General features: G+C 37.8%; 1 protein-coding gene and 1 long non-coding RNA gene across 6 annotated transcripts in view; one reads left to right on the forward strand and one right to left on the reverse strand.

The window, feature by feature from the left end:
• Positions 1-13,120, forward strand: part of LOC112994544 (ciliogenesis and planar polarity effector complex subunit 1) — a 224,689-nt gene extending 211,569 nt beyond the window's left edge. For 2 of the 5 annotated variants that reach the window (XM_064500933.1, XM_064500935.1), the window contains exons 43-53: positions 1,078-1,171; positions 1,845-2,009; positions 3,864-3,894; positions 5,352-5,483; positions 6,377-6,542; positions 8,222-8,283; positions 8,729-8,893; positions 10,078-10,190; positions 10,536-10,619; positions 12,067-12,236; positions 12,556-13,120. In XM_064500933.1, the coding sequence (XP_064357003.1) occupies positions 1,078-1,171; positions 1,845-2,009; positions 3,864-3,894; positions 5,352-5,483; positions 6,377-6,542; positions 8,222-8,283; positions 8,729-8,893; positions 10,078-10,190; positions 10,536-10,619; positions 12,067-12,236; positions 12,556-12,696 (1,323 nt within the window). In that variant the 3' untranslated portion in view covers positions 12,697-13,120. Of the gene's footprint in view, positions 1-1,077; positions 1,172-1,844; positions 2,010-3,863; positions 3,895-5,351; positions 5,484-6,376; positions 6,543-8,221; positions 8,284-8,728; positions 8,894-9,645; positions 10,051-10,077; positions 10,191-10,535; positions 10,620-12,066; positions 12,237-12,555 lie in introns of those variants that run through there. The other 3 variants (XM_064500934.1, XM_064500936.1, XM_064500938.1) reach the window with 3 other exon arrangements.
• Positions 13,121-13,192: 72 nt separating this feature from the next.
• On the reverse strand, positions 13,193-16,855 carry LOC112994545 (uncharacterized). Its single transcript, XR_003261959.2, has 4 exons — positions 16,708-16,855; positions 15,507-15,559; positions 14,388-14,508; positions 13,193-14,059 (listed from the first exon to the last, which is right to left on the reverse strand). It is a non-coding gene; the product is annotated as an uncharacterized LOC112994545 (long non-coding RNA).
• Between the last annotated feature and the right edge of the window lie 5,664 nt (positions 16,856-22,519).

A 22,519-nucleotide genomic window follows, 5' to 3' on the forward strand; every position in this document is an offset into this window, starting at 1 on the left:
CACATTTAGTGCTGGATCTGTTGGCTCCCATGGTTACTTAGAGTGGGCCAAATGCTTAATACTGCATTTAATTTCCTGAAAACTTCAGGCGTGGTTGACTTTACATGTATGCGAAATGGGGAATGTTCATAATATTTCTTTATATTACTTTGAAATTTTAATGAAGTTTAGAACGCCATGGGAATGACTATTCTAAACATGAGCCAATATGTTCTGATTTTACCTAGCTGATATAAAAAATTTCTTTATTAGGACACTAAAAAGAGTCAATTTCCAGTTCCTGGAGGACTGGCTTTATAGTAAATGAATTCAGTATCACTTTTTGTAATTCCACAGCATCTACTTTTTATATAATAATTCAAAAAGATGGTGTCCATTTTTGCCTCCCAAATATTCACAGAAGTCTAAGGACCTCAGTGTATCACCTGCAAACAGTTATTACACTGAGCTAGATCACTTAATCACTTATATCATTCCTTCAGGTGATTATCTAATCTGATTTTTTAAAAGCATGCAGTGAAAAAAACGTGTATGTCCTCTCTTTGTTCCAGCATTTCACTGCATTTAGGTTTAAAAACTTCTGAATATCTAGCCTACACCCTGTTCACTGAAAATAAGCTGATTTTCTTTTTTGTCTTTCTTTCAGTACACACCAGTTCATCACCATTCCTTTTATAACAATTTCTTATACATTAGAAATGAATTACAAGGCCTGTGCTGTGTAAGAATACTGATAATTAAAATGTCTTAATCTAGGATAGTCAGTTTTAGTTTTCACTTTCTACTTTGCACCTTCTGGAAACTCTTGACTTATAAAAATATTTCCATATTCTTCCTATCCATGGTATTTTAGATAAAATACATTAGAAAATTCTTTAAATGAAAAAAGTCTACTTGAGCTACTTTGATTCCTGAACTGTTTTCTTTGTTTCAAATAAGGATACTTCAGTAAAATACTTACATGATTCTGCGAAAAAAAGTGTACGTAAAGCAATCTTTGCAAGAATATCTGCTATGTGATTATCAGAAATACTTTGAAGAATGTGTTGTTAATGGGTTTTGCTGTTTCATTCATAGCTAGTGAAAATAATAGAAGACTGTGAAATGGCTGCCAATGCAGACATTGGTGCTCATCCCTCATTCCCTGAAGATGCTGGATTCATTGGTGACGGTATGTGTTTAGTTAACTGAAGGATAGTAAACTTTGGATTGAAACTTGGCAGACTTTTTCTTTCCACTTAAGTGTAATGCTGTCACAACAGATGTACTGAAAAATGCATCAAAAACTTAAAAATTGAAAGAAATCAAATCAAAGGTAGAAAATCTGAGCAAAATTATGACTAATGCCTCAACAGAAATATATTTGAAAATATTTATATACTTTGATCTTTTCCAAAACCATAATACTGGACCTGATCTTCAGTTTTAAAGATGATAGTTTATATTGCTGTTATCTGATAAAACCAAAATTGGAGCTTCTGAGGTCTTTGCTTGCTGATAAATGGAGTGAAGTTTGTTCTTTGCATATAATGAAACCTTTTTCCTGTGTCTTTGGTGGCTGTGTACTTGTAGTATCTTCTCATCTTAATAAAAGCTTACATCAGCTTAACTGTTTGCTAGAATTGGTATATTGAATAATTTATTCTTTGCGTAATGACTGACCGTAGTACATATTACCACTACTATACTGTGCCAAGGAGCTGCTGAAAATTATAACTTTAAATCGGTCTAGGTTGGAAACATAAACTGAATATGGCACTAACGCAAGCTATATGAGGTTTTGCATTGTGTTTTTGTTCATTGGTCTATGTTAATTACTGCATTATTTTTTTCCATGGGATCAGAACACTATTTGAGGGGCCTGATGTTTGAAGATGTTATGGATGAAGAAAAAAAAGGGTTAAAACTGGAACATCCTGTACCTGGTTATACTACATTGGAAGTGCCCTCTTCTGCCTCTGCAGCCTCTGCTTCTAACTTTCCCAGTGGCATAACGTCATCATACGCTGGTATCATTTTTATGTTTGTTTTTCCCTTTTTCTCCTTTTAAAGATGAGCAATCCTTTTCTTCCTTGTGTTAATACTTTCTCATTACTGTTATACAGGATGTTGTGTAATGCTGATGAGCATTATATGTTTTATGGTGGTACAGTGTTGCTGACCTTTGAAAACAGTTCAGCAGTGAATTATACTTGGACTCAAATTTATCTTGTCAACAATGTTACTGAAAGAAAATGAGTAGCTTTGAGTCTAGTTCCGAAGCCATTCGCTATGCTGATTTATAATTATTTACTGAAGTAGTACCATGAATGTGGATAGGCACAGTGCCACGCTCATACCTTTCTCCTATAGCTGTTTTTATCATCTCTGGTGTTCTCCTATATTTTAGAGATGAGATTTCAGTTGAATTCGGTCTGCCTAAGCAAAATAAATTATTTTATATCACTGTATGGTAACTACTAACTATGTCGTAAAACATTATTTTATGGGGTCTCATTTCTTTTTGCAAATTAATACTACATTTGCAATTATGAAGACTATAGTAGCATTAAAAGGAGGAGGAAAATCCTCTGTGCAAGCAATGTATTTCTTATGTTTAAAAACGTAGGCTATTGTATTTTATATGTATGTTTCCTGTATTGCTTGCTTTCAAGCTTCTAGTAATTATATATACAATTTGTGTATGTATATGCGAACATGCATTTGACAGTCATATTTGCAGCAATGTACCTTAAAAGATGTTAAAACATAGTTCATATATCTGCATATACCAGCAGTGAATCTCAAATGACAGGGACAGCTAGATAAATTATATAAATATTACCACATTTATTGTTGCCTCTTTAAATGCAAACTTGTTATTTGCAAGCTAAAAAAACTGTAGGTGTTACTGAGTTACAGTTATAATTTGATGAGTGAGTACAGTTTAGCTTAGGAAGAATGATAGTGTTCTTGTCCACAGCTCTCTGTTCTACCCGTGCTGTCTGTGTATCTGTGCTGTTCAGAATCACAGAATGGCTGAGATTGGAAGGGAACTTTGCAGATCATCTAGTCCAGTCCCCCAGCTTAGACAGGGTCCCTTACAGCAGGCTGTCCAGGACCGTGTCCAGATGGCTTTTGACTGTCTCCAGTGATGGAGACTTCACCACCTCTCTGGGCAACGTGTTCCAGTGCTCAGTCACCAGCACAGTAAAAAAAAAAAGTTTTTCCTTTGATTCAGATGGAACTGCCTGTGTTTCAGTTTGTGCCTGTTGCCTCTCGTCTAGTCACTGGGCACCACTGAAAAGAATCTGGCTCTGTCTTCTTTACACCCTCCCTTCACGTATTTATACACATTGATAAGATTACCCCTTCAATCTTCTCTTCTCCGGGCTAAACAATCCCTGCTCTCTCTGCCTTTTCTCATATGAGAGATGCTCCAGTCCCTTAATTATCTCTGTAGCCCTTTGCTGGACTTTGCTTTGTTCCTCAATGACAATCATCTCCGAATCCCTGCAGTTCAAAGCCTGGCTTTTTAAAGTAAGTGGAAATTGCTCATTTCCCTTAAAAAGCAGACTGAAGTGTAGCATAGTTGGGATTGGACAGGGCAGAAAACCGACAACAGTGACCTCGTCTTCCCAGCAAAACTCTCCCTGCCAGTCAGGGAGCTGTTAATGACCTGTGATCTACAGCCACATTAATAATAGAGTCTTCCGAGAACATTTATTAAGGCTATGTACAATATTATTTATTTATTTTCAAGGTGAGCATATTCAGATGGATATATTTCTGTATTTTATCACACAAACTATTTAATGTATGTATTGTTAGCTTGTTTACAAATAATATAAGGGTTTTATTAACAATAGCTCTTTCTTTTTCAGACATTCATGTATGTGGAGAATTAACTCATAGGTATGTATTTTGACATAACTGATGGTTTTGCCAAAAATTAGTTTATTTTAAATTCCTGCCAAAAAGGGGGCTGTCAGTGTAGAACTACCACTTACGTAAAAGTTCAAGCATTAGTTTTCAAACTGAATGGAAGCCTATTTATTAGCCAGTTTCAGACACTTATTCTGTAGTGTCTGTTTGGTGGCACCTGTTAAATTTGCTTGATCCAAAACATTCTGTTGATCATTCAAAACTGCTTTCTAGTTACAAGTAACAGAGTTGTGAATGTAGAAGAAGCTGCATTTGTTGTACAAGCACATATGTGCATTTGTTGTTATTTCTCCTATTTGCAAAAAATCTTGCTTTTGATAGTCACCTACTGAGGATGACTGCCATTAGAAAGTTTTTGAAGAGTTACCATATGGACAGTGTAAAGCAATGGACTGAAGATTTCAGAACTGGAATGATTTTATCCATCAAAAGAAAATGGGCTGGCATACATATTTTAAGCTGTTAACTGCTGCTTGTCTTCTGGATCCAGCTTTGTAACGGAAAAAACTAGTTGGTTTCCATGTCTTGCTGATCATTCTGCTCAGAGTTAATACCTTATTAAATATTCCCTAAAGCATAGTGGTAAAATGTATGGTTTAGTTTATTGTTTAAGTACTTTAAGCCAAACTGCTTGTTGTGACTGAAGCAGATGAGGGAGTGATTATATGACCTTGAGGATGGGTGTGAGGCCATCTTCAGCAGATCACGATTTTACCCAAAGGGGTGACTTGAAGTAAGTGTAGCTTATTGCAGTAAGTTACATGTAGATTTAACTTTTCTTGAGAGCGACTGATTAAAATAGAGAAATGTACAGACTTCAGGTAAAACCACTCTTGCACTCGCACTGGTTCTTGGTGCACAACTGGCTGAGTCGAAAGGTCCTTCAGAGAGTCAGGGTGCCTGAAACAGGCATTGTCCCACAGCTTCAGCTCGGCATGTGCAGCAGTACAAGCCCTGTGGGTGTTCTCAGCCTTCTGGGCTGCCAGTCTGAGCCTCCGCAGGGCCAGCCATGCTCACACACCCCAGTGGCCCTCAGATAGTCCAGCTTGGACTAGGGCCATGTTTCCCGATGGTGCCTTCAGACCCTTCTTTGCTGCCAGGTCCCTGACGTTAGCCAGGTCTTACTCATTCTGCCTTATTCACACAGGAAAGTGACAAAATTTGCTTATACCTACAGGATGACAGTGAAACTAAGGTGATGGCTGGTAACTTTTTAAAGACAGTGCGTCTACACCCTCCCTTAATGTATTGTTCTGTGTGTGGTAACTCAGTGAAATGGGGGGGGGGGAATTCAGCCTAAAGGATTTTGGTAAAACATGAATATTTGCATTTTGAGTGTAAAAGGAAGGATTTTAGCTTGTTGTTCTTAGAAGCATATTCTGCTTTAAATTAGTAACAATTTCTTCTCCCTGCCCCCCCCCCTTAAGATCTTTAGAAGATCCCCTGCAAATTACTGGCCTGAGTGGTGTTGCTGACATCATTAATGAGCTTATAGTAGAAGGTGATGTCTCTCCGACAGAGCTGGGCTTTACAAAAACGCTAGCTAAGAAAATCTGTAGGTAATAACATGGCTCTTTTTATTATGTGTTGGTTAAATAATTTTAACGCTGGTTATTCTCATAGCTTAAACCCTGTTAATAGTTAATGTAAACAAATGTGTGATTTGAGTTGATTGATGTCAATGAGAGCTGGTATTAGAGCTGGTAATTGGCCACTGTTTTGCTGGCCATTATTGTAAGAAGTGCTAATTGTTTTTGGTCTTTTGATACTGGCTTTAAAGTTCTTTCCTTCCTACTTGCTTGTTCCTGCTCCTTCTTCTACTAGACGTAGGCTGGAGCACAACTCTGCACATCATACAGCAGATTCAGCTCAGCCAAGGGAACATGAGCCTCCTAAAGCAGTTCTGACTGGCAGAATAGAAATTTCCTGTCAGCGGCAGATCAGCTTCAGAAGCTCTTTATTAACAGAACTTTCTGTAGAATACTGGGAATGTTTACATTTACACCTTAAATAGAGGAGTGAGTTAGTGTTTTTAAAATAACTTTGTATCCTTATACAAATAAATAGACCTGTGAAGGAACTCATAGGTTGAGGGAGGGAGCAGAGAAGATGATGATATCTCTCTGGTCTGATTTTATTTTTTTAATCTTTATACTGTACATACTTAATAATCAAAGATTATATCAGTATGGCTTCCAGTTTTTAATGTGCCAATTATCCTATAAAGGCAGTAACACAGAGTCTGTATTAAAAGCTTTGGTTCCATTAAATGACAAATAGAATAAAAGCTTTAGGGAACATCTTGGAAATTACTTGCCTGCCAGGATTTTTATAAAGTTACATTTTACAGAATTTTAAGCGATTGCAGTATTTTCAGTATAGTGTGTGGAGTTGTCATTGTTTACAGTTTAAAGGACATGATAGATTATTTCTCATTTACATCTGCTCTCAGGAGCCATGGTTCTGCTGCTGGGCATCATCAAAAAACAGAAGAGGAGAAGAGAGAGATACGAGCATGGATGAAAAGAAAGCGAAAGGAAAGACTGAGAGAATATCTGAAGAAACTGGATGAGCAAAGACAGAAAGAGCATAATCCATTCAATATAAGAAAGAATGTGGTAAGAGTACTGGTATCTTGAAGAATAGCTATTAAGTATCTTGCAAGTATTTGATAGCTCAGTTTAGGTTTGATAAAAGCTCTTAGTGATTTTTTACTGCATTAATACTGTTTTTTTAAAAAAGTTTTTAGAAACTTTGTTAGGACTGGCCATAATTGTGTCAGAAGTGATCAGTAAGCAAAAATACCACAGTGTTCCTACCAGGCTACAGTAATGATGGTGGCAGTTATGACTTGTCTGCTGGATGTAGAGTCAGGAAGTATAATCCCTGCCCTAACTATAATGGAGACAGCTGTAATGTTCTCCAAGAAAAGATTTATTTTGATATGGATTGATGAGAACTACAGGAGTTGTAGAGAAGTGTTTAATCCTTGTTTGGTCCTTCCCAAAAAGAAAATGCAGAGAATTTTAAAAGCCCAGTTCAGGTGCCAACATCCTTTATGACAGTGATAGGATACTGAGGGCAGCCATCCTTGTCATTCATATACACAGATGTGTATGCAATTATGGAGGGTCAGCAGAAATGTGAGACTATGGCATCTATTTCAAGTTTCTGAATTTTTTTTTTTTTGTGAAAGACTAGTTTCATCACAGACCCAGAATACAATCTCTTCCCTTCCAGAATTATTAATTTTTTAATTACTGAAAGCACATTGATGGCCTGATGCATCGCTTCTGATCTGCACTGTGCTGGCAATAACTGAAGGGGAAAGAAAAAAGGTACAAAGGCAGTTCAGAAATCGTTTCCTAATCTGTAGTATGTCATAAAATTGGTATTTGTCACCTGGATATCTTCAAAACCTGAAAAGACACCACTGAGTGTGGAGAATCTCTGGGATTACAGGAGATGAGACAGATGCCTGCAGCAGCTCTATCCCCATGCTTTGTACTGATCAACAGAATGCAAGGGTTTTCTGTAAATTCTTTCACCCTTAAGCTATACTGAATTCAGGTCCCAAGCAGCGAACATGTAACATGCAAAAGTTTTCTGGTACTAAACAGTTACATTGTATTCAGTTTTAGAAACCATAGATCTCATCTGTTAAATAGTGTTTCGCTTCCACTTGTTTTGAATAGTCTTTCAGAGTTGTCTCAGACTGCTTTTTTGAGCATGTGTAGAGTTAAGTGTTTCAGAAAAAAATGTGTATTTGCTTACCACTGCTTCTCTTCCTTTCTTATGCTTCCAACTTGTCAATATATATGTGATGCTTTTGTTATAGCATCATTAGATGGAGGGAATCTCAGCTTTCATTAAAAAAAATAGCCTAAAAAAATTCAAATTGTGCTCTAGCAAACAAGTCAAAGTGCAACCTTGCCTTGTTTTTTAAATTAATTACTGTTAGGAAAGTACATTGACTTTTAGGAAGCTGACTGTGTGGAAATCTGAAACCTTGGGTTTAACAATGATGACGCCTCTTTAAGAGTGTTCATATTTTAAGCACATGAGCTATGGAGGTGAGACTAAAGGCTTTCAGTATGTTTTTAGAGTTTGGGAGTTTATACAGATGATCTTTACTGAATCTCCTGGTAGGGTTATATGATTTCATATTGTTTTTAGTTTTAGCTGGACAGCGTCTTAAACAGTAACTTCAAACCACATAGATCTAAATATTGGAAGGGGGGGATTGGAAGGGGATTACAATACAGAATAAATTAATGTGTTTTACTTTTTTCTACAGCATCGTAGTCTTACTTCAAAGGAAATTAAATTGATCCAGAAGAAGAAAGAAGAAAAAGACAAGTAAGTTGCTATAAATGTAACTTGTATTCTTAGTTATATGCCAGTTTTCCTGTCTTAAGGAAGAGCTGGTTTTCACTATCTTGACTGTGAAATCCCATATATGAATAGCTTTTCAGCCAAAAGCATGAACAATTCCTGTTTGCTTTGCTATTTAGGAAAAGTCTGAACATTTTTCATCCTTTGTATTCTTCATTATCCAAATATCTATTTTTTTAAACATTGAGTCATTCATTCTATTAAATCCATTGTTAATAAATGCTTTAGGCTTTTGCTAATCATTTTAACAGGGATAGTTTATGTTCTCTTGAATTGCAAAAGGGTGTCCTTCTGTTTTGGCAACCAAATAACCTTACAGAAAAGACTGAAGAATCTGCAAGCCAGTTAAAGGAGTTAAAGGAGTGACAGCATGAATAAATCCATAATACCATGCTTATTTTCTCCATAGAGCCCTCTTATCTGAACATCACAGTAAGAGAGTATCACAAGCACTTTCCCTGATGAATGAAATGTTATCTGAAACAGTGGTGTTACCTGAAAATGAACATAGACCATTATCGAAGACAAGATCACCTCAAGAGTACAGAAAACAGCATATTGCCTCTACTAACAGGTAACAGCTTTAAGCATTAACTCTGCTTTGTTGTAGTGGCCTCTTTATCACACTTCAGGTTTGACCGCAAGGCATAGTGCTACTTGGTGTAGGATTAGCTTGAGAGAAGCTTTATAGTATGGCAGAATGAGAGAGAGACTTTACAGAAGGGTCTGGGTCTGAGGAGTCTTGAATTCCCGTACCATTCTTCTTACAGCTGGTAGAGCAGGATCTTGGAAGGAGCCTTAAAAATGCTTGTGGTGTGCCTCTTGGACCACAGAATCAGCCAACTCTAGTTAGCTGTGTCCTAACCCACTGCACTCAGTAGAAAGAAAGGAACCTGGAATACAGCCGATAACATTGTTAATGATTTCATTAGCATCTAGTAACAAGCAAAAAAATTGTTTTTGCAAGTAAACATACCACTGCTCATACATATAGACTACATAAATTAGTCTTCAGCAAACCCTAGGAGATTTACTCTCTTCCTTTCTAATTTAAGAAGTATTCCTCATTTTTTCATTATTTAGGATTTTACTTGTTCTTTGGTTTGCACTTTGCTGCTTATTGCCTTTTGAGGAGATGGTGGTATTTGAGTATTACAAATTGGGAACTATATTCCTCAATAGTGGTAATGTCACAAATACATAATCTAGGTGTTTGTTGCAGTATACTGTTTCTTCTACAGACAATTTTGTCACCCACAATAATAGGAGGGATTCAGATAATCCTGTAACTCTCAGACACAGACATCTCTGCCTCTCTCTTTTTAGGTGAAACTGGAGGATAAATCATGCAGCTGGATGCAGTTTTGCACAGAGCCTGCTGGTGTCCAAGGACAGTTGGTCCTTGGGCCAACATCAGCCATGTCAGAGTCGGAAGTTCTAAGGAATGTCACACAGAAAGCCATGTTAGGAGTAGTAGTGACTTCCAGCAAATAAGTTTGGTTGGAGCTAAACTGGTTCTTTGTAAAAACAGGTTGATGCACCTTCACTGTGATTCCCTAGCACTTCTGATTCTGGTGAGGCTTACTGGCTCCACAAGCACTGTGTGATGCTGATCCTGAGCTAAGTGAGCTGTAGAAGATTTTTGTGGTGCTTTTGCTTGGTCTGAATAAGCCTTGTGAGTTGCAAGTTGTGTGGATGAATGATATGGGGAGGATAGTGGTAAGTGTTTTTTGTTGTGTTTTGTTTTTCTTCTTGCAGAAAGCATCCTAACAGTTGCATTGTGTCAGAAAGGAGCAGGATTGCTGCCAAACCCAGCTTTGGTCAAACAAGACCCTCTTTCACCCCAGCTCTTGGTTTAGCACAATCCAGGGGTAAGAACAGAACTTCCTTAATGAAGGCACATATTGAAGATCTTTTTTGAGTTACTACCAGATTTTGAGAGGGAGGAGTTTTAACTTCTGTGTAGAAAATCAGACTCTCAGTCATGGAAGTCTGCTGCCCTGAGCATGACAGAACTGTGATATCATTGGCCTGTCAAATAATGAGAGTTACCTTTCCTTACCATCTCTTTCCGAAGTCCAAAACAGCTTAATTTGACAAAGTGAGAGTACTGTGTAATCCAGGAAGCAAGTTTATATATGAAATTTTTGAGGTATCTTTTGAGTAGATTTGCATCTACCACATTTATCAATAGGAGTACTTTTTTGTCTTTCTAGGCAATACCACTATGCTATTACAGAAGAGTACTTCTAGAGGAAGAATGAGACATGCAGCAAACTGTCCTGTTAATTCGAAATACTGTAAGTTGCAAAGAACAAAGACATAGTGCTGTTCAGCTACAGAATGCAGTGGAACAATAAGACACAGAGGACACATTTCATATTACATGCGTGGGTAGGAGTTCTGCAACAGAGGCCTCAGATACAGTATTAGTTTAGGAAAAAAATCTGTCTTCTTTTTCCCCATGTAAAACAATCCTTTTCATTGGAAACTTGTGAAATATTTTAATTATCAGTTCTGTTTTTTTAGCCATATTGCTGAAATCAGATAATTCTGATTTTAGCCAGATGGCAGTTCCCAGATTGCTGAAACACACTCGTGATATATTTCATGAGTCCCTGAAACAGATGTTATGAAGTCATAAGGCAAAGAGGACTTGATTTTCCTTTTCAGCTAAAGACCACAGAGGGAGTTAGCAGTACAGGAGGTTGTATTGTGCCTCTTCCTTACCTTTCTGTGCTGCTTACTTTCTCTTTAAAATAGGCACTTTATTATCCCTCCGTACAGTATCTAGTTAAGATACTATTTTGTCATAATCTTAAAGTGGAAGAATATATGACTGGATTTGGCTTTTTAAAAAAAAAAAAAAAAAAAGAAGAAGAAGAAGAAGGAAAAAAGAATTTTACTGATCCTTGTTCCCTATCTGCATAGGTCTGGATCCACAGAAGAGTTTGCTCACCTAAATGTTTCCTCCTAATCAAACTCAGATTTGATTGAAGCAGATGCAGGACTTGATTAAAAGAGCAGAACTTCTGAATCAGGCAGAAAAAGGTTGCAGGAAAAATCAGGAATTTAGGAAACAGTATGGGTTGATTCCCTTCTCCCTTACAGCAGAATTATGCTAGTGGCATAATAGAGATCCTGCTTGGCTAGCTAAATAAATTTGAGGTGGCAACACAGGAAAGAGAGAGCAGCAGTGGTTAACCCATACAGATTTTTCCTGAAGCACTTACCTCTACACATGTGGACAATCATTCTCCTCCTCCTTTCCACACATTCTTTTTTAAACTCATTTTAAAAAATACAGGTTGATCAGTCTCTGATCTCACATCATCACTGTTCTTTATATGTTTCTCCAGAGTAACCCATGGTTTCACTGAAGTTCCAAGCCTTCCAAGAGCCATGTGGTTTTTGGAATCCAGGATTGATGTAGGTTTATCCCTTTATCAAATTAAAGCAAAGTCCCTTTTGGATATGCCTGTGCTACACAAGCTGGATGCAGTTGGCACCTTGCACAGTCCTTTTTCACTTTATATCCTGCCCTGGGAAGACAATTCAGAGGCTGGAAGGGACCTACAGTGTTCTCCAGCCATACTCCACATCAACTCAACACAACAGGGCATGCTGACACCAATAATTTACACACAGCTTCAATCCTTAGAACCTAGCTCTTCTGTTCTCGGGGAATTTTCAAGACAAAGCAGCTAGAAATATTACAGTGTTATGATTGGCTTGTTTTCTCCCCAGTTGCTGAGTACAGAGCCAGCAGAACAGCAAAACAAAGGCGTCCACCTGTTGCCACTGCAGTGCAGACTGAAGATCTGGATCCTGAGACTGAGAGAGATGTAATAAGTCCTTGGAGTGTGCCTGATGATATCCAAAGAATACTTCATGATACTCATGACTCCTTGTTTCAGGTGAGAGGAAAATTATGCTGGTTTAGGATTCACGTCCTGATTACACAGCTTATGCCTACATTATGTCCTTACAAGCAAAGTAATTCTTGTGGGCCTTGCAAATAAATGTTCTTTATAACAACTGTATAGGCAGGTTGTCTGTCCAGGCAACAGACACTGGTGGGACGGTGTAAAGAGGAATGTAACTTTCATTTGTTGCAAAATGAGCAGATACATGTTTTCATTAGGACATGTTTGAAATGAGCATGAACATTTCTACTGGCTGTATAGGGAATCTTACCTGCACTATGATTCAGCTCATATTCTCTTCCCCCCATAGGTTTCTGCACCTCATAGTGTTAGTTTGTCTCCTCTTGGCGTTAACGACGCTGATGGCGTTTCTGAAAGCACAGGAAGTATCCTCAGCAAGCTGGACTGGAATGCGATTGAGGCTATGGTAGCAGATGTGGAAGACAAATGAACAAAATTCCTCTACCACTGTGCATTTTCAATGCAACTACCAGTGTTTAGTTCCGTTATTTTTAATAATCATTGCCCTATTTAAAATGGATCAGACTTGTACTGGCTGTCATCTTAAGCAGCACAGAATGTCTCTCTGCTTTCACACTTGCCTGGATAAAGTTCAATTCTTTAACATGTAGGTTTTCTTTTTAGTATGTCTTCAGCTCAGCAAGAACTGAGTATATGTGGTAGGTGTAGACCCCTGGTTGTAAACAAGAACTTCTGCATCAGCTACTTTTCCTCTCTCAAAGGCATAGTTTTGTTCTATTTTGAGAGCACTACACAGCTGTTTTACCTATTTAATGTGTAACATCTTTATTGGAGTGAATTTTGTAACTGAACAGTTGTGATAAACTGATTTAATAAAAGTGATTTTATTAGTTTCTGCTGTAAAATGATTACATACACATAGCATTGTTATTGTGTGTTCCACTATTACTGTATATGTGCCACTACTCTAATATTTTAAACCCAACTTACTCGTACAATAGTTCAGAGAAGTCTTTAACATTTTGACAGTTTGAGGGTTGGAAGAAGTATACACAAACGGTCAAGCAGCAATAAAGTAAATACAGACTTTTGTCAGGAAAATCAGATATCAATATAAGACACTAAGCACTAAGAACTTACTGAGGTAAAGAAAAAATTGTTATTCATCCATACTATATAATGCTGTCTTGACAGAGCTCTTCTAGCAGCTCCCAGATGTTGGTAGAAATATCTCCTATATGTTCAGTGGCCACAAACTATTTGTGTAGCCTGAACAGAGTCAGGTGCCTCTTTCCCAACAGCAGCTGGTTTTATTCTTATAGTGAAGAAATTTGAGTTTTTGATGGAAGCGTGTTAAGTTCATATGGTTAATTCCTGTCACTCAATACTGTAAGAGTGAGTTACAAAAATAATTTTTGCCCTTTTCAGAGTGAAGCTGCATCTTGGCAAACACCCAGAAATACATTTCAGAGAAAGCCTTTAATAGGATTGCAGACATATCAGGATAGAATGTCCAGTTTCTGTACACTCAGAGGTTGAAAATGGCTGTGTATTTTTAGCAGTCCTCTCAGAGCTGCAGGAGCTTGTCCCACAGGAGTGGCCAGAGAGCAAGACTGAGCCAGTACTGGGAGTGAGCATCTCCAAATGAAAAGGGCAAGTACTTTAAAAGAGCTAGGCCAAAGCATGAAAATGGGACTTCTGCTCACAGTCTCAAACTGCTTTTCTCCAGGATACCAGCAAAGAAATCAGTAGGTACCTTCTGTTCTTGGTGGAGAAAAACTGGCAAATTCTAGTTAAGCAAAGTATGAAAGTCTCCTTATGATCAGAGCCAGCTGTGAAAAGGAAGAGAGAAAAGTCAGGGACAAGACAGTTCCTCATAAACTGTCTCCTAAAAGGCTCATGAGATACACAAGCAATGATGGTAGAAAGGGAAACCTATCAGACCCAGCCTTTGCTTCTCATGCTACATTCGGTATTACAGTTATTAAATGTTAATGCATATATTGTGCTCCACAAACATATTTAAAAAAAAAAGAATCACCACATAAGAGTGGAGATAACAAATGTGGTAGTTCCATAGCAAATGACCCATATAAGTTACCGAGACAACGTACCTCCTGTCCTAAAAAATGCTTTGCAATGCCTAAAGAATTCACAGACCTTGCCAGTAGCTGTCTGAAGATGAAAATGTTCTTCATTCTTATTTCTTCATTCTTCATTATTCTTCAAATAAACTTCAGATAAGTTTAGGGGGAAAATGCAGAAAAGAGGCACAAGGATTCTATTTATAAAGAAAGAGGATGTTGATGTTCGAAGGACCTTTATATTCTCTCTTCATGTATCTTATTCGTTAATACATACTTTAGTGCTGGAATGGTGCAACACTCAGGTACAAATGAAAGTAAGTATTGTAAAAAGTAAGAAATAAGTAAGGGTTGAAGGAATAAGGTGGCTTACCCACTTTCTTCGAGCCAAATATCTCCAGGTGCTAAAGGAGGAGGAACAGGGGAGAACAAATTCCTTCCTCTAACCCCTTATCCACAGCATCCCAAATCATTAAACCAAGGGCAGAAAAGCAGTTGAAAGACCTCCCAACCATAACATTCAAACTTCCACTCTGCATGAGATGTGGAAGCAAGTGCCTGGGCAAAGCTCCACCTATAGAATCACAGGAGTATGAAAAAGCGCTCCTACATGTGTAGGAATATGATCAGGAGCTACCTCCTCACCCTGCTGCTCCCACAGACTCAAGAAAAGTTCTATTGCACTTTCTCTTACTCTTTGATGCCTCTTTTTAAGACCAGCGATGAAACTTCAGTATGCTTTCTCTGAGCAGAGCAGATAGATGGTCTCTTTCCCTCTACACTGCCACTCTCTCAAGGCAACCCCAAAAAAATACATACAGTCAGTAAGTCAAAAACCTTGAGTCCAACTCCTAAACTCATGGCATTCTTTTAGAAACAAATTAAAAAATGTTTTTTCTTTGCTGGCTGTGTAAAGGTTTCTATTTGAAATGCAACTGTAAATGTGTTTTTTTACAAATCCCACCTGCCACAGGGCAGCTCCTCTTCCCTCTACCTCTCAGAGGCTATTACTACATTATCAATACCAAGAATAACCTGCATAAGGAGATCATGTCATCTTTCCATTCCCCTTCCCCCCAAATGGATCATTTTTTAGTTGTGTTTTACACTTTAGTTGCCTTGTTATTTTTCAGCTTTTTAGCTTCAAAGCTTTTTAAGTCTCTCTTGTAGAGATCAAAGAAGAATTGATGCTCACCTACAAATGAAGGCTTAAGATTCTCAACAAACACCAGACTCCAGAAGCTGGAACTTGGGAAAACAACAAGGAAGTTGGTAAATACAAAATAAATGCAATATATCAGAGGAAAAAAAAAAGAACAAATAACAAGCAATTCCAGTACCATACGCCATATTTGTTCGTATGATGTTCTTTCCCACCTCCCCCACCCAGACTTTTGCCTAAAAACAGGTGCATGTAATGCACCTATAATAAAGCTTAGAAGTTACCCATTTCTTGCTTTTGTTTACAGTTACATCTCTGTTGCGCATTAAATGTAGAAAGGCTCTTTCAACACAGAAAGAGCAGGTAGAGAATCAGCATGTAAAGTAAGTTTCCTTGTTACAATGGTTTCCTCATTTGCTAGTGCTCCTAGGAAGCAGAAAGAAAACATTTCCTCCTCAACCACATTAAACATTAAATGTCATTACTCTGATCAGCAATAACTGGGCTGGTATTTGGAAATGTTTGCACAGAAATACCATATTTAATAATGCAAGCCTAACAAACTTTACATAACCATCACTGAATCCAATTAGGAGTGGGACAGCTTGATACATGTGCACTCTCTCACTCACATAATTTCTGAGCACTGCAAAAATAGTAGATGGAAGAAAGAAATCCAAATTAATCTGTTATGCTAAAACATTTACATTTTATAAGCAGGGAGATAGGAGCACTGCAATCTCTCCAAAAAAGGTCACATCCCTCTTTATGCAAGAGAAACCCTCAAAACATGCAGGTGAGCCCTGTTTTAAAATTTGTTGTTAAATAAACATGAAATTGATGCTTTAGAAATTGTATTGCCTTGCCATCTTATGTTGCTCCAAAGTAGGTTGTTTTTGTTTTTGTTTTTTAATGTTTTCAAAGGGAAAGGAGGCAAAGCTATCCTTTCCAAGTAATGAAAAGTACTGTTGCCTCAAGAAAATAACCATTTTTTTTTTCCTTTCATCAGCTCAATGTAAAAAGTTTTAGCAATTTAACAGCTGGTGATTCCAACTGTTTCAGGATCACTTTGTTAGAATGAAGGGCTACAAATAGAAAGTTCCTGTAAAGCTGACTGTGGTTTGAAAACAAAACAAAACAAAACAAACACTCTTGAACAAATTCATCTTTCATTCAAGGTACAATAAACGGTGCCCTAACATGCAAAGAAGTATTTGACCAGACTTCTACTCACCAGGTAGACTTGATGTGAGAAGGTTTCATACAACTTGGGCTTCGGCTTATTGTTTCTGTTGGTTTTCATTTTTACTTTCTTCAAAGTGATCTTACTATGAGAAACATCCACTAGCTTCTCAAATCAGCTGCTTGTTTCCCTAAGGAATACCAGGACATTAGTCTCCTCCTCCTAAGTTATCCTGAAGATTAAAAACAAAACAGTATTTAATGCCCATGAGAGCAATTTCTTGCTCAGCAAGTCTCCAGACAACCAGGTATTGGTTGATAGTCTCTTACCCCTCATTGCTGAGAAAGCCTTAGACAAAAGACCCTGATGGCTTTCCAGCTTCTTGAAGTTGTGCCCTTAATGGTAAACTGCCAGGATACGAGGACCAAGGACGAGGCATCGCCAGTAAAGGGAGAGACCTGCCCTTAGTATTTTACTCCTGCCCCATCAGTTTTTTTACTCTCCTTAGCAGGACAGCAACAGGAACTTTCTTGACTGGGCTTTGAAGAAAAAAAATGCTCCTAAGAATGGGGTATGAAATTATCCCTTGTGCTTTGGATCATGTATTTGTTATAAAAGACAGAATAAGAGGAGCTTTGTTTTTGTCTTGTTCTTTTCATGGTAGTGATTCGTCATTTCTATTTTATTGGATGCAAAACAATCCAGTGTTACAATGCTGTGAACAGAAGCTCTTTTCTCCAAAATGCAGCTGAATCATTCCACTCAGCCGTGAGTTTCCACAGGTGGTTGAGCAACTTTGAGAGAAGAAAAACATCTCAATTATAAGTGCACTTTTGTCCCCAGGAAGAGAAAGATGTAAATCATAATCTCAGCTATTCTCCAGAAAGATGAGAGCACGTTTCAGCAAAGTCAGTCTTGAAACATCTTCCTGCCATTGTCCAAGTTGTTGACAGAAAAGGTTCCTTTTCTTAAAACACTTCATGTACTGCCTGATTTTAGCTCCTGGTATACAGAAACTGGTATTTACACTGTATGATATTGGTGTTCCCAGCATCCAGATGTTCAGTTAGGAATGTGGACTATCTCAGGAACTGCATCAGCAGCAATTAAATGTGTGCTGAAGTTAGTGTGAAGGGGAGGACTACTTTTACTTAGAGAAGCAAGATACAACCACCTTATGCAACATTCTGCTGACAAAAAAACAGTTCAGAATTGCCTTAAAAATCCTCAGCTCAGGGTAGGTGGCTAACGCTGGTATTCCTGATGAGTGAGACATCTGTCTTGCACGAGAACAGATTCCAAGTCAACACGGACACAGCAGACTGATGCAAGTCCAAGGTGTCCTATTCCTCCTTGTGAAGCCAAGAAAGGCAGTTTTAGCACGTACGAACAGGTATACTTTACCAGTATTTTGATATTCTATTGATCATTTTCCTCTGAAACCACAACAACTGGGAGACAACAGTGAGTGACGATTTCACCTGGTGCAGGTTGAAACAAGTTCTCTTCAGAAAAATAGATACTATATTCTACTATATTGCCTTAGGAGCAAACAATGCCCAGATAACATTCTCTGTATCAAAATTCCTTATCAGTAAATAACCTCTTGTGAATAGGTTGAAGAAATGCCTTTTTTTTCCTGATATGTTAATGTAATCGGGTTTCCCTCTGCTATTGTAGGCTTAAGGGAAGGTCCAAACCTCTTAGGAACATAACAGGGTGCTTCGATGAAGAGAAACACTGCATCCTTTCCTGACACACAGCTGGAGAACTAGAAGTAAGTTTCAGGAGATCTCTGAATGGCTACGAGATGAAAGCAGAGCAGCACATTTGCTCCTGGCAAAGTTACCAATGGCAAAATCCTCAGATCAAGTATCCCGTGATTCTACTAGAAAAATTAACAGAGACATTGTCCATTTGTGAAAAGAGTAGATAGCCCCATGGCAGCTTGCAGTTGGCTGAGCCTTAGACTTGAAGGACTAAATCCAAATTCAGTTTTACTGTACTGTTTGTAAGTGGCATCCATTGTAAGACATCTCTTCATTTTCCCAAGTATCTGCTGGAGAGAGATGCAGAGGAAGGAAGAGGAGCACTTAATATTAGCATACGTCCTGTTTTCATGGGAGAACTTCAGATTTATCTGTCTGCTTATTAACTAAAAGCTTCTGAACGTAAGCCAAATAGCGTAAGTTACAAAATAGATCAGCTGGAGAAAGGGGAAAATACATACTGAAATACGGAGGAGGAAAATTTAGGAAATAAATGATATATAATCTCCTAATTTTACATATGTAGTTGTAATGGAAAAATGAGAAATGGAATAAAAATAATTTAAAAAAGAAAACAGTCAAGATTCTAGTGGGATAAATTTTTAGAAATGCTGAAGTGGCACAAGCAATTTTCATTTCCTAAAGCACAGTAACATTTTTGGGGTCCCATCCAAGGAAACATAACTTAGAAACCTATATTTCTTTTATCAACCTAATAGTAGGCTATATCCATCTGACTCAGAGCTACTGAAGCTTCACAGCTCTTAACATCAGATCATTTTATTGGATTATATCATATACACAGACTTATAAAAAAGATGTCTAAGTTTGAAATAATATATTTTAATATTTTGTACTTTATTTCCACCCATTCTACATCTTAAAACACATTTTAATCTTGGGTAGCTCCAGTACTTTCCAGAAAGTTTAAAAAAAAACAAAAAACAGAAACCACACACACCCCCCACACCTCCCCCAGGAAACAGAAGACAGAGCTACACAAATAAAAAGCTACTTTGACAATCCTTATTCTTTAATATAAAATCTTAATAATTAAGGGAGCTACAAAGAAAAGTAAAAAAGAAAATGGTACTTACCTGTCATCAACTGTCTTTAGATGTACATCTTCATATTTTACATTTCAGAAGTCTGTGTCTTCATCAGAGCTCTGGCTGAGACGTTTAACTGAGAAACTACTGAAGAGTTGTCAAGTTATTTGAAAAGACAGCCTAAGCTATATTGGGTTGGCATATATGCTTTATTTCCAAAAATAATGCCTCAGCAAAGAAAAGGAAGTAGATGTCATTTATGGGGAATATACAAGGAAAGGTAAGTACATTTTGTGCTTCCTAGCTCCTCAAAATCATGCTCATGTCCGCTGATGGACGACAGCATATTTAGGCATAGGACAAACTACTTTAAAAGAATCTTACACAGCTTTCAAAACAATCGAGGACTTGCATTTGCACTGGAACACGTACATAAACTGAAGTCTGCACTACAGTTTGAAAAATTCTGTAAGAAAAAGGAATAAATCTTTATTAATAGCTAGTACCCAAACAATACAACCCTGGAACTTGCTTTTGAAATCACACTGCACAGCTTTGTGTAAGGCAGAAAAGAGAAGGCATCAACTCAGATCCTCATGAGGAACGTTACTGAACTTAAACAACAAGAAAACACATTCTACTGTATAAAGACACAGCAAATAAAGAGGAAGGTCGGTTCAGAAAACACTTAAGGTTCTTTTTTACTTCACGATCTTTTTAGAGACCTATGTGCCTCGTGGTGACCAACTGTGCAGCCTTCTAAAAGTATTTGACATTTAAAGAAGTAGCATTTTGAAAGCATTTCTCAGCCACCATTTCGAATTGAAGATAGGAACAACTCCAGCAACCATGGAGCATCTAATAGTAATCAATGTTGTCCATAGAGAAAACAGGTGCGTGGAAGACTCTAAGCGCCCAGCCACTTTGGCTGATCTGGAAACAAACAGATTTGGTATGGATGACTGAAGGAAGGCTGAACACAGACTTGGTGGCAACTTCTGCCCCAGTCAGTTCACATGGATTTCAATAGGAAGGGAAGAAAAGGAATCCTCACCAACAGAGCAATACCTTCAAAGGAAGGTGGCTTTCCAGTTACTCAGGAAATAATCTTCTTTGTGGTTGTTTGGTTTTAAAATACAATTGATACTTTCAGAACATAGCAGACAGACCTTTGGGAGGAACAAGTTATTAAAGGAACAAACTTCTGCCTTTCCAGAAATCTGTGTTTGACGGGGCACGAGTTTAACCAAAATACCACAAATGGTGATTTTGAAAAACTTTCAATTCTAAATTAATTCTTGGTTTAAAAAAAAAAAAAAAAAAAAAAAAAAAAAAAAAAAGTTATCCAGCCTGCTTTTGAGCTGGTCAAAACTGAGACTAATAAAATGTGTAACAGCTGTTACGTACACATACATATTTTAGAAAATCCCACTATGTGCATTACGCTTTTTTCCCCAACCAGTCCTTTTGGGTAGCAAATAATGATGAGCAGTGATCGGATCATAGAGAACTTGGTATTACCTGAGTCCAAATTGCAGATTTGTGTTGAGACGTAATGCAGTACTATTCAGAACTGCAAGAATGCACCTCACAGGCTACGCTCAAGGCTGAGTTTCAAAATCCATCACCACACAGACCTCTAAGAATCAAAGAAGTTTTCTTATGAATCAAAAATGAATGGATTTTCTCAAGGAATCTTTGTATTTCGTTTGCCTGTGCTTACAGAGCACAATTAGGCCAAGCAGGAATCTGCTGAGTTTCTCATCTACACATGTATTCCTGGCATATAGGAATTTAAGTGCAGGTCAGGTTCCATATTGTTTACATAAAAGCATAAACCCTAACAAGAAAACAGCACAAATAAAATAAAAGACAGAAGCAAGACTGTTGTCCCAGGAAAGCATAAGTCCCAAGTTTGTGCTTGTGAAAGCAATGTTAGAAAGAAACAGATGATCCCTTATATGATTTCACAAAAACAAATTAACCAAAGTGACAGACTTGGGATGTTTCCAACATACTGGGTTAAATTTTGTAGGCTGCTATAATGGGATGGAGTATGTCAAATGAGCAGCAGGTAAAACAAACTCAGAAACTATTTTGTGGGAAGGGAAAGAAGGAAGTGCAGTGAAAATGAGCTAACTGACAAAAAAAAAAAAAAAAAAAAAAGTTGGATATGTGTGTGTGTTTCCTGCTCAGAACTGCAACTTCAAAAACACAGAGGCTACATTACAAATAGGTAAGTAGTAACCTTGTTTGACAGTCAGTCCACTGGGGGGGGGGGGGGGGGAAGTAAATCACTCTTACAGCCTTTGGGAACAAGATAGAAGCTAAAACCAGGATACTTGTTTTTAGGACAAAAATACGAGCCTTTCAACAGAGCTTTGCTAAGTACAATTATAGAGAAAAGCTCTTTCAAAATCAAAACGTTTCTTTCAATAGTTACCAAAATACTGAGAAATACTTGCCACTTTGTGTCATAAACTGTAACTGGGACAATCAATTAACTGGTAACTTCTACATCTCCAGCATTCTAGATTGCTTTGCCCGATAGATGATTGCTAAAACATACGCCACACATACTGTCACTATAATGGCAGTTGGTTGCCAAAACTAATGATGTTCCTCATCAGAATCAAATGCCCCCAACCTCCTCCGTCCCCTCTCCCCCAAAAACAGGCTAAGGAGTTCAGATCCTCCTGGTGATACTAAATACATATCTGTATTTCCTTTCATTTTCAAAACTAATGTGATCTATGGGCGTTGAGAAGGATGGCTGGATGAGGCACATCACAACTTGGGATCTGCAAACAGTGTATGCACTTACATGTATACTGATGAGAACTATTCCTTCAGATTGCATAGATGCTATTGATAGCTGCTACGGGAAAGGAAGGGTTTTCTATAAAGGGAAGTCCAAAAACAGGTGAGCATATCTGAATCAAGTAGAAACTAGTAATATTGCACATGAAAGTCTGATGGGTTGAACACAGACTGGCAAGGGTTCTTTCAGAATAACCCAAGAAGAGATTCCTCGGCAGTCGCAGG

Source organism: Dromaius novaehollandiae, chromosome W (genome assembly GCF_036370855.1).
Source record: "Dromaius novaehollandiae isolate bDroNov1 chromosome W, bDroNov1.hap1, whole genome shotgun sequence".
Taxonomy (NCBI): domain Eukaryota; kingdom Metazoa; phylum Chordata; class Aves; order Casuariiformes; family Dromaiidae; genus Dromaius; species Dromaius novaehollandiae.